Raw genomic sequence first — 13,185 nt, forward strand, 5'->3', positions numbered from 1 at the left:
AAAATCAACTTAAAAAACATGCACACCGCGGATTCGAACTTGCGAATTGCAAAACAATGCCCCCAGTGATCCAGCCCAGGGGTAGAAATATACGGTATATAATGTATAGCCAGTTTATAATTCTATTTAGTTTTAGCATTCCAAGCAGATTAGATGACTGTTTCTGGAATAGCGCTCGTGCAGACAGGTCCCCCAGTTTACACGAATATCTCGCCTCGAGCGAATGTATTCATCAGGCACGCGGAAAAGCGTTCGCAGGTGTGTGTGGTCGTGCTGCTGACAGCTGTGCTAGTTCGCCCAGCACAAAAACGTGCTTCCGCACCTTGTCTTTACGCTTTACGATAATAGTTTCGGTTGATTTGAATTTCTTAGTAAGTATATTAACTTCGCTGATTTTTCTCCCGCCTTCAATTGGCATTATATAGATTTTTTTACTAGCGTACCAGTGAGCAAAGCATCGCATGGGCGCTTGTGTGAAGCGACTTGGACTTAGAGCTTGATAGTCTACAAACTAACAAACTAAAGGCACATTTTTCCACACACCAACGTGTCGTGGCTTAGTTTCAAGTGCGCGAGCGAATTGCGACGACCCGCACCGGCGGCCGGCCGACTAAACGCCTGGCCGGAAGATCCTGTCAAATGGTCGGCGAGACGCGCAGTAGCGCAGTCAAGCCAATCCGTCGTGTTTTGACGCCATACGAAACGTCATCGGCACGAGGTCGCGGGTTCGATTCCCGGCCGCGGCGGCCGCTTTTCTGATGGAGGCGAAAAGCAAAAACGCCCGTGTGTACGAGATTTCGGCGCACGATAAAGATCCCCAGGTGGTCAAAATTAATCCGGAGCCCTCCACTACGGCGCGCCTCATCGCCTGCGTTGCGTCGGCGCGTTAAACCCTACAATCAAACACGTCATCGGAAATCGGCAAGGAGGATGCAGTGGGGAGGACATCGTTTTCGAATTGATTTTTTTACTGAATAAAGCTGCGCAAACGCAGTGCGAGTGGTTGAAACATGGCCCAGAGACTCCAGACAACAATTTGCGCTAGTAATCCCCAGTATTTACTAATCACTTCAGTGTCCCTTTAAAAGGCAAAGACTGCACTCATTAAGCCTATCGAACACGTTGTCTCCCTAGTGTAGGCAGTCCACAACGCCTCAGCTTCTATTTTTGTTCATGTGTCATGTACAACGTACAAAGAGGGTGAAATAGCGATGACCAGGCTTTTCTTACTTTCTGGGATTGTGATATTGTCAACAGCTGTCATTTTGGCAACAACTGTGATATCGCATGGTTCGCTTGCGCTGAAACTCACGCACGCGCACCCTTACTGTATTGTTCCAAGACCACAGTCCTTCTCTCTTTCTTTTATGTCCACATTTTCCTTACTCCGTGGTTCCCACCTATGCCCTTACATTCCCCCTCTCCCCTTCCGCCCGAATGGGTTGTATCCTGGTGAACTGTAAGCCCTCTTTCCACATCACGAAGATTATTCAATCAACGTAGCTTCACCAGAATCTACGGCCCCACAAACTCTTTCAATTCATCTGCTCTCCCACGTGCTATCCGGTTGTGGAACGATCTGCCTGAAATAAACGCATCGCTGACTAACCCAGAAACATTCTGCAATCACCTGGACAAGCATTTTTCCATGTAAAAGCACCAAACAGGAACGCTGGCGTTCCTTTCTGTTAGCACCATGATGTTTCCTTTTTTTCCACCATGATGTTTCCACTAGATGTTATTATTGTTTGTATTTATTTTCTTGCCATTCTTGCTTGCTGTTATCATGTTCTTTTTCTCTTGTTTCACTGACTTTTTGCTGTATTATATATCTAGTTTTTGTATAACTTTTGTTTTTTTGTTTATCCGCTCTTCTTGCCCCTCTTACCCAATGCCCATCTGGGCCTGTAAGGTATTTTGAATAAATAAATAAAAAAAATAAATTCACAATATCTTCAGTCAACTTCTTTTCCACTTTATATTGATCACTCACTCACTCACTCACTCACTCACTCACTCACTCACTCACTCACTCACTCACTCACTCACTCACTCACTCACTCACTCACTCACTCACTCACTCACTCACTCACTCACTCACTCACTCACTCACTCACTCACTCACTCACTCACTCACTCACTCACTCACTCACTCACTCACTCACTCACTCACTCACTCACTCACTCACTCACTCACTCACTCACTCACTCACTCACTCACTCACTCACTCACTCACTCACTCACTCACTCACTCACTCACTCACTCACTCACTCACTCACTCACTCACTCACTCACTCACTCACTCACTCACTCACTCACTCACTCACTCACTCACTCACTCACTCACTCACTCACTCACTCACTCACTCACTCACTCACTCACTCACTCACTCACTCACTCACTCACTCACTCACTCACTCACTCACTCACTCACTCACTCACTCACTCACTCACTCACTCACTCACTCACTCACTCACTCACTCACTCACTCACTCACTCACTCACTCACTCACTCACTCACTCACTCACTCACTCACTCACTCACTCACTCACTCACTCACTCACTCACTCACTCACTCACTCACTCACTCACTCACTCACTCACTCACTCACTCACTCACTCACTCACTCACTCACTCACTCACTCACTCACTCACTCACTCACTCACTCACTCACTCACTCACTCACTCACTCACTCACTCACTCACTCACTCACTCACTCACTCACTCACTCACTCACTCACTCACTCACTCACTCACTCACTCACTCACTCACTCACTCACTCACTCACTCACTCACTCACTCACTCACTCACTCACTCACTCACTCACTCACTCACTCACTCACTCACTCACTCACTCACTCACTCACTCACTCACAGGCGGCCGAGCTGGCTCCGAGAGGCTCCTGACAAGGGGAGCGATAACAAAGAAAAGCGCAGCTTACGGGCCCGCGGGTGAAGGTCACTTGCGACGCGATGAAGCGATGAATGGCTTCGAAAGATGTAGCGTGGTGAGCTTTCGCTCTAAAACGGAGGATGTAGGCATGCTTCGTTTATTTACTTTTGAAGAACCACACATCATTGGTGGATGAACAAAAGTGGCAGACGGGGTGAAAGTTGTTATCTCTTCAAATTTTCGTGCCTTAAATGCCCATCATTTCTTGGGTTGAGTTTATCGATTGTGCCAAGCAACAGTGAGTAGGTACGGAGAAACATCGCTGTTGTAAGAGACTTTGTCTGACGAAGAGTGAGGTCTTCGGCAGGATGCTCAAGTGACACCAGAGATATAAGAGGTTGAGCTTTCAAAAAATCATGGTTCATTCCTCTTTAGAAGGTAACCCCCCAAAACAGATCATTGACGACAGGCTATGGGCGGAGTATGACTCAAGCAAGCCCGCATAGACCCTACACTTCAAGCCACTGCTCGTGCAGTTGAAAACGGATGAAGCGCCATTGTTTCCCTTGATAGCGGAGATCGTCAGCCATTTCTTCGTTTTGCGGCATGACGGATAATTCTCAGCCGTGAGGAGAACGACCATAAAACGTTTCGTCGAGGAGGGGCAACGGCGACTCGGTCTAGCGACTCAATCGTAACCTTCTGTAACGAATGCGTGTTAGAGGTCATTCCTCTTGTGGAGCCCTCCTTGGAGAGGAGCAACGTTGAAAGCAGGGTTATCAGCCGCTGTTTGCCTTCAGGAAAGACATTGTGACTGTAATTATCACCCTGTTCGTGCTGCTTCTGGTGATGAGGATAATTCTGGCGTTGGGCATGCCACTAAGTACTAGCGCCCCCCCCCCCCTTCCCCTTCCCAGGACCACGCGAGCGGCGCTCAAAAACTGTCGGCGCGAAACCTACCGGCCCAGCCCCTGCTGTCGAGATAGCTGAGCGCGCATGCGCGCCCTTCGCGCCCAATGCATATATCAATCTTCTAGATTTCGGCCGCAGGGCTTCGTTTCTCTCGAACGTAGCACCCGGCGGTGCCTTACGTTGGAGGAGGAGCGAGCGGCGTGATTCCTGGCAGCGTCCGGCTTGCGCTGAGGCCGTAGTTCCGTGCAGCTACGAAGTACGTTCGTCAGGCGCTCTTTTCATGCGTAAGCATTCTTTGGCGAGTACCCCACGGCACCAACCTTGTGACGCTCTGCATTCGCACATGCATGATTGGTGAAAATGCATTTTATCGTTATATTAGTGTAATTTTAGATAATGGGTCAAGATAAATTTTTGAAAACGGGAAAGGACCTAAAATTAAATAAAATACGAAGCAATAAAAATGAACTCACGAAATCGGAAATTTCTCGCCTGTGCGCCGGCATCAGAACATGGAGATAAAAACGAAAAGCCCAGAAAACAAACCGAACCGTATATAACAAAAATCACGAAAATCCGCCCCCGTGCATATGCACAACGCCGTGCGTATGCACAAGAATACGTAACTGGAGAAGTTAACATTTCGAATTGTTACGATAGTGTAAATTCTCATACTTTGTCAGAGGAAAAACTCAGAAAAATGAAGAGAAGCGGCGCAAGAACGCTTCATATTAGCTGCCTGTTCGTTACATACCGACCGACAACCACTCAGACGCGCACGAAGTGTTATCGCCGAATTGTAGCAGTGCTACTCTAAATTAGACCGGGCAAAATGGTAATAGCAGAGCTCCTGACGCACATATTAACTCGAAGCTGAGCACTACGCATTGCAAAGCTTCGGCCAATGCTGCAGCCTGCCGGCTGCTGCAAAGAATCAGGCTGCTGGCTCGGCACGTAGCGCAAGGCTCCGCCCGGTCTCTTTATTTGAAACTAGGCGCTGCTTCCTGAACCAAGAAAATTTACATGCTGGGTCCTACTAGCGAAGGCCCCGCATGCACACTCAGCTATTTCGCGATCAAGCACTGGACCGTGAGGTGCCGCGCCGAGTTTTCGCGCACCGCTTGCTTGGTACGATTTATTATGTGGCCTCCTGTGCTTATACCTACAGAAATGCGAACAACGGATCGCACAGCCTCTGACGCATACTGCACCATGTGGCTGCAAAGTCAGTAAACTTCACGCATCCGAATTCTTCTAGAGCATTTGAAGATGTCGCCTAAATATATAGGAAACACTTGATCAAGAAGCGACGCCGCTCGTTTATTTTGAGGGGATTTTTTCACGCTGCGTTGCCACTGAGCAGGATGATAGTTGAAGGGCATCATGCTAGCTTGAATCGGCCTGCTGCGCGCTTGGCTCCCGAATGTAGTAGATAACAGGATACTCAGTGGCGGCAGAGCATAAAAAGACGCCTCAAATAAATGACTGGCGTCGCGTTTTTATCAAGCATTTCTCCTTATAATAAGCCACACTCTCAAACGCTCCGAAAGAGCTACGCATGCGCGCAGTTTACTGGCAGGGCCGCCAGGCGGTGTGGCATGCGTCGGAGGCTGTGTGCACCATCGTTCATATTTCTTTTAATCCCCCCTGTACGTTCGCACTAGCCGACGGAATGGTAGCCGGGCCGGCAGAACAAGCAAATAAATCTGCAGTAGCGGTTTGTTCGTGCCAGAGATTAAAGGTTCTCTAGACGAATGGTAGTTATGCGGCTTCCTGGTCACCGTTGGACTGGCCAAGAAACGTACCGAGCAGGACTGGAAGGTACTCGTTGTACGCGATGTGCTGCAACTCGGCGGCCACCACTCGCCGGGTCTCCTGGAAGGTGATCTCGTCCTTCCAGCCCGGGTTCAGGCGCTGCAGCTCGCCGGCCACGCGGTTGTGCTCCCGCAGCCAGAGCGTGTGCATCGCCGTGAGGCCCACCTGTTCGTTCACGCGCGCGTCACCTGCGCAAGAAGGGCGTGCGCGGGGCAGAGCGTGCTTAATCGCCCCACAGCAGTTAAGCGGCGCTTAAGGTCCTCTACTGGGAGTTCGCGAATTGCGGCGTCATTGAGGTCCCACTCTAATTGCCTCGCGCGATTCGTTAATGGCGCAGGAAATGGACGCTTACATTCGACATCGACTTACCGAAAGGGCAGCTCGAGGCTCGAGCCACTTGGACTAAGGTGCCTTAACAAAACTTGTTGAGCTAGTTGGTTCATTGTTTCAGTGGAAAGCAGAAAATGGCCCCGAACGGACAAAGACGAAGGAGACACGTAAGACATTAACAGGCGCCAACTTCGAACTGTTTATTCATGAAAAACCGCACTTTTTTTACCCGAACCCTAGTCCATATAAAGTCAACAATTCTGCCAGAGTCAACATTTGCTGACAACAATTCACAGATAAACAAGTAACAGCATTGGCGTGATTTACCCAACAGCGCAGGCACGCACGCGCACTACTCACAGTACCGACATGAAACCATGACGACTAGAGCACGTTCTAAAGTGTGTGATTAGACGCTATCTTTAGCAAAAGACAGCTGTTTATCACTAAGTTACGGCATCGTAACGCAGACCCCCCCCCCCCCCTGGTTTATTGATAAAGTATGCCTCGATAACATCCCTGTCCGTCTTGTTTACTTCTTTCTTCGAAAATGTCGTCTGGTCCAGGAATGGCGTGCAACCGCAGCGCTTACAGTGATCCGCCAAGTGCCCGCCGGTGTTGCTGCTAACAGCAACACTGCAACGGTGCAACACAGCAACATTGCAACCGCAACAGTGTTGCTGCTAACTGCTGACACGTGCTCTCTGGCCCGGTCGTTGAAGCACCGGTCAGTTTGGCCAATGTACACCTTGCCGCAGTCCAAGCGGATGCTATACACGACATTGCAAGCACAGTTTGTGCAGCGGGTGCCGCGCTTCTTGGTGCATGGAGCTGGTGGTGTACTCGCCATGAAAGAACAAATGTCAGCCAGCTTTCATGGGGCCGAGTGGTGTCCCTAGATAAGGTTACAGAGTATCGCCACTCTTTTCGCCTTATTGCTCTGTGGCGCCGCCGTGATCATTGGTATGTTCACATCACGTGACATTTGGTTACACTGTGACGGTTCATGGGGGCCGCCATTTTGTTGTTTATGTGTTTTTGGTCTGCCAACTGTGAAGGTCCCACTTTACTTGCCTGCTCGGCGGCTGCACGCGACGACGTCGTTCCGAACGCGAATAAAATATACCGCGCTTCGCAGCATTTCAGCTTCACAAGTGTGTCCGAAGATGCCCTTTTGCCATGTCTACGGCAGTGTTGTTCACGAGTGACCTCGTCAAAGTTAGTGAGGAAGCCTCAGAAGCGGCAATCTTGAAACACTGACAAACGCCAAAATGGCCGCCGTTGCTCACTTGCGTGCCTCAGTGACAGTGCTCTGTATTCTTATCTAGTGACACTAGGGCGAATACAATGCGCACATTGTATCTGCCCGCGACCTTCTTGATACTGTGCTATAGCGTATGCACGTATGGTGTAACGTGGGTTTTCATATTCTCTTTTTGCTTGTGCATCTTTTTGACACGTTTTAGCGTTTGCAGAAGGCTTTCACGCACACTGGTACTGACGGCGGGAGAAAATCGAGCATTTTGCAGGCAGCTGAACTGATTAGTGAAACATGTAACCATACTATGCTCGAAAGACTGATGTGCCCGGAGCTAACGTACCCGGTTCGCAAAACTCATAAAACTGTGAATATGAAAAGTAAAAGTTGTGGTATAGTGCGAGCTTCGTCACACCTGAACGTGACGTCACCGCAGTAGGACAGGTGCAAACCACCCTCGCATAACCCCCATTCCAGGGAGCCTGTGGCGTGTTGCAGTCTGCTTGCTGACGTGATTTAGCCGAATTAATGAAAGAGAAGAAACTGGTGCAAACACGTTAAAGAAAAAAAAAGAAGCGGGTCGAAGTAATCGCCGCCAATAAGAGAAAGAAACGAAAACAAAGAAAAAGGCGCAAGTTCATTGTATCAGTAAAGAATTTGTTAATACGTATCGCCAGTCTTTCGCCTTGAGAGCACGCTAGCAGACTTAAGTGCCCCGAGGAAATTTTGTATCTAAAACCGCACGGAGGGTTTCGATAATGTGACACCGAGCAGCAATTATTTTGAGTGTGGCGGTTTCCATCACGCGCTTTCTTTCTTGCCAGTCGGCCATAGTCACGGCATTGCATAGTCTGCCACCAAAGGCAGTACCTGTTTCTTAGGACAAAATATTTCAAGAAAAAAGCTCATATGAACGCCTCAAATAAAAAAATGAACTTTGTAGTGAAATACAGATTAATAAAGTAAAAGCACAGTAAAGTAAAGTAGTTGGATTTGCTTGCCCCCAGTAGCCACTGGTGGAACAGTGGAGCGTGAGAACGCACTGAAAAATGCCCCACACCCCAGTCGCGCATCCTTGGAGCGCTGCCTTTGACCGGTTACGTGACCCCAATATTCAGCAAATAGCATGAATCACATTTTAAAGCGTTTTAATACCGCCTCGAAACATTATCCGGAGCCTATTAATATTACCACAGCTCGGCTTTGCCCAAGCTTCCCTCAAACTCCCGCATTCTGTATTAGCACCCCAGAGCACGCCATCTGTTCTCGGTTTGTGCCGGGGGAGCTTCACTGTAGCAATTACGTAAGCATGCCAACGGGCAGGTCTCACGTGGTTATACTTGCTTTGGAACACTTTTTGGCAGCGGCGTGAACAGCGCATCGGACGAAATTGAATGAGAGAGTCTCCATAGAAGGCATTTTCCTGTAAAACGGATCATATCGTTACCTTCTATTACGCCAGACCTCCACGTAAAATCCCCTTATGTCCGAAGATTTCGATTCTATATATTGAATGCCATCTTGACGCCAATTTAGCAGCTGAAGCTAGCATTGGCTTAGGACGATAGTCTTATAAAGTACTGTGTGAAATTTGCGTGAGACAGGCCCTATAAGTTAACGCAAGACAAGACACGTGGAGATTTATTAGGTGGAAAGAAATCTTTGAGGCGAAAGAAAAGGCGGTGAGAGAACATTACCTCCTCGGAAGCAGTTGAAGTTGTTGCTTTCTCCGTTGCACTCCTGTGTGCCGACGCTGTTGCGAGGCAGCACCACTTCCTGGTTGATTACGCTGGATGCCAGACGGCCTAGAGGAAAAGAAGTATATCAGGCCTCGTTCGAAGTTTGCTCTTGCCTTCACCGAACACGCGCTCATTGCGCACGATTACTCACCTCCTTCGAGGCTTCGCAGAGCCTTCGCTTCATCTTCTGTTGACCCATAAATATTCGACGCATCCAGGTAAGCGGTCAGCTGGTTCAACTGCTCCCGAGGTCCTGCAAAAATCACCATAATCATCATGTGTAGATTTCAAAAGTAGGTCTTGCGCTACATCCGCTCGTCAGAGAAAAAAGTGCTGGCTTGCGCATTTAAGGATAAAAGCCAGGCGTAAATCGCGGACTTTCTCAACCAATTAATTTCTCACATGCGCTACTGCTCCCCAATCGCATTTTACGGCTTTCGGCCTTCACTTACATTAGTTAGAACTTTCATTAATACGAACGGGGGTGGCATCCTCTTGCAGTTCGAATTAACGATCTTTTACTGTATTTGACAAACTTTCTCTTGAGCCTGTCTTTCGGTTTATAACTTCCCGCATTCTACAGCGCTAAACGAATAGCACAAGAGAACCTTCATTAGGCCATCGTCATTGCCCTTAAAAAGCTTCTGAGACTAAAGGCCGTATTCTGAGTCCCCCCTCCCACTTCATTTGGTCCCTCCACTCGGCTCAGGGGAGGATTCCGCAGTACATATGCATGGGTAAATCGATTTCAAGGATCTCATCCACTGGAGGCTCGAGTAGAGGAGGGATTTAGAATACCAGGGTTCGGTTTACTGTTTTGTTTTTGTTAAGTAAAGTAGGCAGGTTACTACAGCTACGGAAACACATTCTCAGCCTTACCGTCCTTTCACTTGCCTCCTAATTCGTTCTTGTAGTTTACTGCCCTATAAATCGGCCCATGTGGTTGACAGTTTTTTTCTTCGTATTTATCCTAGAATGATCCATCGGAGTTTCCACATTTTGATTAATATTTCTTCTAAAATCTTCAACTGCACTACTCCTCTCCGAAAAAGAAATGCAGCCACTTAAAAGACCGCGGCCATGTACTTCGGAGTGGACGTTTGAAACTGGAAATAAATTAAATGAGAGCAACTTATTGCTACGCGACGTGAAATAAACTTGCATAGAAAAAGCTCATAGTAACAGAAATGCATTGGGAGCCAAAGAACTGTTAGGAATTTCTTGGAATCAGACGTCAGCCTAAATTCATTTTTAATCGTTATGATCGAGACTTCTCACCGTCTTCACATGCACACTTGTTACTTCCTTCACTAGAACACCGCCGTACGCGTGAGAGTGTTATCTTGTTGCACAAGATTGTACACAATACAACCCGCGTTCACGCACCCTATCTTTCGCTGATGTACCAGTCCGCACAACACGTAGTACAGATGCTTTGAACCTTGTACCCTTCAGGTCTCATTTGGATTGTTTCAAATTCTCTTTTTTTCCTCGCGTGGTGGAACTGTGGAACAAGCTTGATGGTGCTTTGCGTAGACTGAACACGGTAGAGTTCGGGAAGAACTTTATGTGTTAGCCACAAAATTTGTGCGCACTATTGTTTGCTTCTGTATTATTGTTGGATTTTTTTTTTGTACCCGCTCCTGCAATGTCCCTGGCATGGGACAGCAGTATTTGTAAATAAACTTGAGCGTATCTTCTGTGTTCGGGTAGGCACCACATATCATTATCAGGGTCCTTCAATACTTTTCTGGTCACGAAACGTCTGCGTCACCGTATGGGAGAGCTTGATATGCTGCCAAGAACGGCCGCCAGGCGGCGAAGGCTGAGTAAGGGGACCGTCGCTGCTGTTACTTTCGGGGAGGCGTCCCCGAACCGGGCTCCGTCGCCTCCGTCATGTCTAGGTAGCGTGTTGGTCGAGCAATCAGGAAGCGTTGCTGCCTTGTTGATGACGATAAAAAGTCGGAGGCAAACTTAACTGGTTTATTGCATGGCGAGTGATGCACAGCGACCACACACCAACAGCACCCTTCTGAGCGACCTTGCAACATGACTCTACTAGACCGACAGCGTGATCCGATGCTGCCGATCGAATGCGTTCTGCGCTCGGAGGAACCGCTATTTATCCCCGAAGCGCCAACAGTCAAACCGCTTTCCTAGTGCTTTGGACGCGGCACAAAAATGGTACAGACACACACAATTACTCTTGCCCGAGTTCGTGAGGGCCGGCAGTAGCCGCGTTCGTTGAGTCTGAGAGAGGGGGAGCGGAGATCTCAGCTGCGGCACCCGCTTCGCATGTGCAAGTCTCAACACGAAGAACAGTCAGTAAGACAGAGATAACTTTGTTACACACCATTCAAAAAGGGAGCGTTAGGTGCTCCCTTCCCCCATCAGTCGGCCGGTATCCCTTGGGACTTGGCGGCTTCTAGGGCGAGACGGATGATCTTGCGCTGGGTTTCGGAGGTTCGGCTGAGGAGTAGTGCCTCCCAGGATGCTACGTTTCGGTGCGGTTTCTTGTACGAAGGGCAAGTCCACACCATGTGGACGAGGTCCGCTCGACCCTTACATTTCTTACGTCTTGGATCAACGACTTTGGGATGCCACTTACTATATAGGACTGGGTTCTGGAAAACTCCTGTCTGCAAACGTCTCCAGTAAATCTCCTCTTTTCTACTTAGCTGCGGATCCGCAGGAGGTAGTATCTTCCTCTCCAGTCTATAATATTGCGTGATTTCATTGTAGTCACTCGGCCCTTCGTTCGCCGTCATTTGGGAAGGAGGTTCGGCATGCAAGGCTGTGGCCAACGACTGGACATCAGCAGCGGCGGCGTTGGCGGCGGTCGCCCGGACTGTAAGACCTCGGGCGGTCGCATGTGCTTTCTCATTACCAATGAGCCCCCGATGAGCTGGTGTCCACACTAACGTAACCTCTTCGGTTGTAAAGTTTTTTACGTTTGCGAGGATACTCCAAGCGGCTCTGGAGATCCTCCCTCGGTCGAAATTTCTGATGGCCGATTTAGAGTCGCTCACTATCGTTCAAATTTCCGGCCGGGTCATTGCTAAGGCAACGGCTACCTCCTGGGCCTCCGTCGCGTCCCTACTCAGTAACGTGCAACACGAGACTGGGACCCCGCTTTCAGTAACCGCTACTGCTGAGTAAGCGGTTTTACTCTCATATGCCGCTGCATTGGTGTAAAGGACGTCCGTCTGTCCACCGTATCTGGTTTTCAGGGCTTCTGCTCTGCTCTTTCGTCTAGCTTCGTGATACGCGGAATGCATGTTTCTGGGCATGGGTGTTACCTTAATTTTCTCCCTGGTCGACTTTGGTATCTCGCGTGTATCTTTGGCTAGTTCACTGGTCTGGTATCCCAGACGTTCGAGTATTTTGCGACCCATCCTGCTGCCCAACAGTATCTGCTGTTGCGATGCATTTGCCGCCTGTATGAGTTCATTTAAAGTGTTCGATACGCACGAACTAAGAATCTTGGCCGTTGACGTGTTCGGGGGAAGACCTAGTGCACATTTGATTCCCTTTCTTATTATTATGTCCAACTTATTCTTCTCGGATTTTGTCAGCCTCATGTAGGGGGCTACGAAAAGGATCATACTGATACCGAAGGCCTGAAACACCCTCAGGAGGTTGGGCTCCTTAATCCCCCCATGCTTGTTTGAGATATGTTTCATCATTCTGCAAACATGTGCCACCGCATTCTCTAGTCGACGTATGGTCTTCGTGTTTCTGCCGGTGTCCTGGACATAAAGCCCCAGTACACTGATCTTGTACCTCGCGAGGATTTGCTGTCCTCCTACTTTAAGTCTTTTGTTGTGGCTGTTCCTGATCGCTTTCCGCTTGTACTGGGGGACGAGGAACAGTGCCTCGGATTTTTGGGCCGAGCACTTGAGTCCCAAAGTTTCTAGGTAGTTTTCAATTTCATCTATGGCTTGCTGTAGTATATCTTCAATGTGCCCATCACTACCACGGTTAATCCACAGGGTGAGATCGTCCGCGTAAATGGTGTATCTCAGGTCTTCTATCTTATCGAGCCTCTCGGATAGTCCTATCATGGCTACGAGTACGAGTAAAGATACGAGAGTCATTGTTGGCCTCGATGTAGCTAAAGCTTTCGACAACGTCAGACATTCGGCCGTCCTGCGCCACCTGAGCGCCCTAAACGTGGGGACCAAAACATACAACTATGTCAGGGATTTCCTTTCAAATCGCACGGCTA

The 13,185-nt window shown here is 48.7% G+C and overlaps 1 protein-coding gene across 2 annotated transcripts in view; it reads right to left on the reverse strand.

The window, feature by feature from the left end:
• Positions 1–13,185, reverse strand: part of LOC144179640 (salivary peroxidase/catechol oxidase-like) — a 186,366-nt gene that overhangs the window by 64,826 nt on the left and 108,355 nt on the right. For both annotated transcript variants that reach the window (XM_077708070.1, XM_077708079.1), the window contains 3 exons: positions 9,109–9,210; positions 8,916–9,023; positions 5,621–5,818 (listed from right to left, as the gene is read on the reverse strand). In XM_077708070.1, the coding sequence (XP_077564196.1) occupies positions 5,621–5,818; positions 8,916–9,023; positions 9,109–9,210 (408 nt within the window). The remainder of the gene's footprint in view (positions 1–5,620; positions 5,819–8,915; positions 9,024–9,108; positions 9,211–13,185) is intronic.

This window comes from Haemaphysalis longicornis, unplaced genomic scaffold (genome assembly GCF_048455015.1).
Source record: "Haemaphysalis longicornis isolate Haplotype H1 unplaced genomic scaffold, Haemaphysalis longicornis Haplotype H1 scaffold_1, whole genome shotgun sequence".
Lineage (NCBI taxonomy): Eukaryota > Metazoa > Arthropoda > Arachnida > Ixodida > Ixodidae > Haemaphysalis > Haemaphysalis longicornis.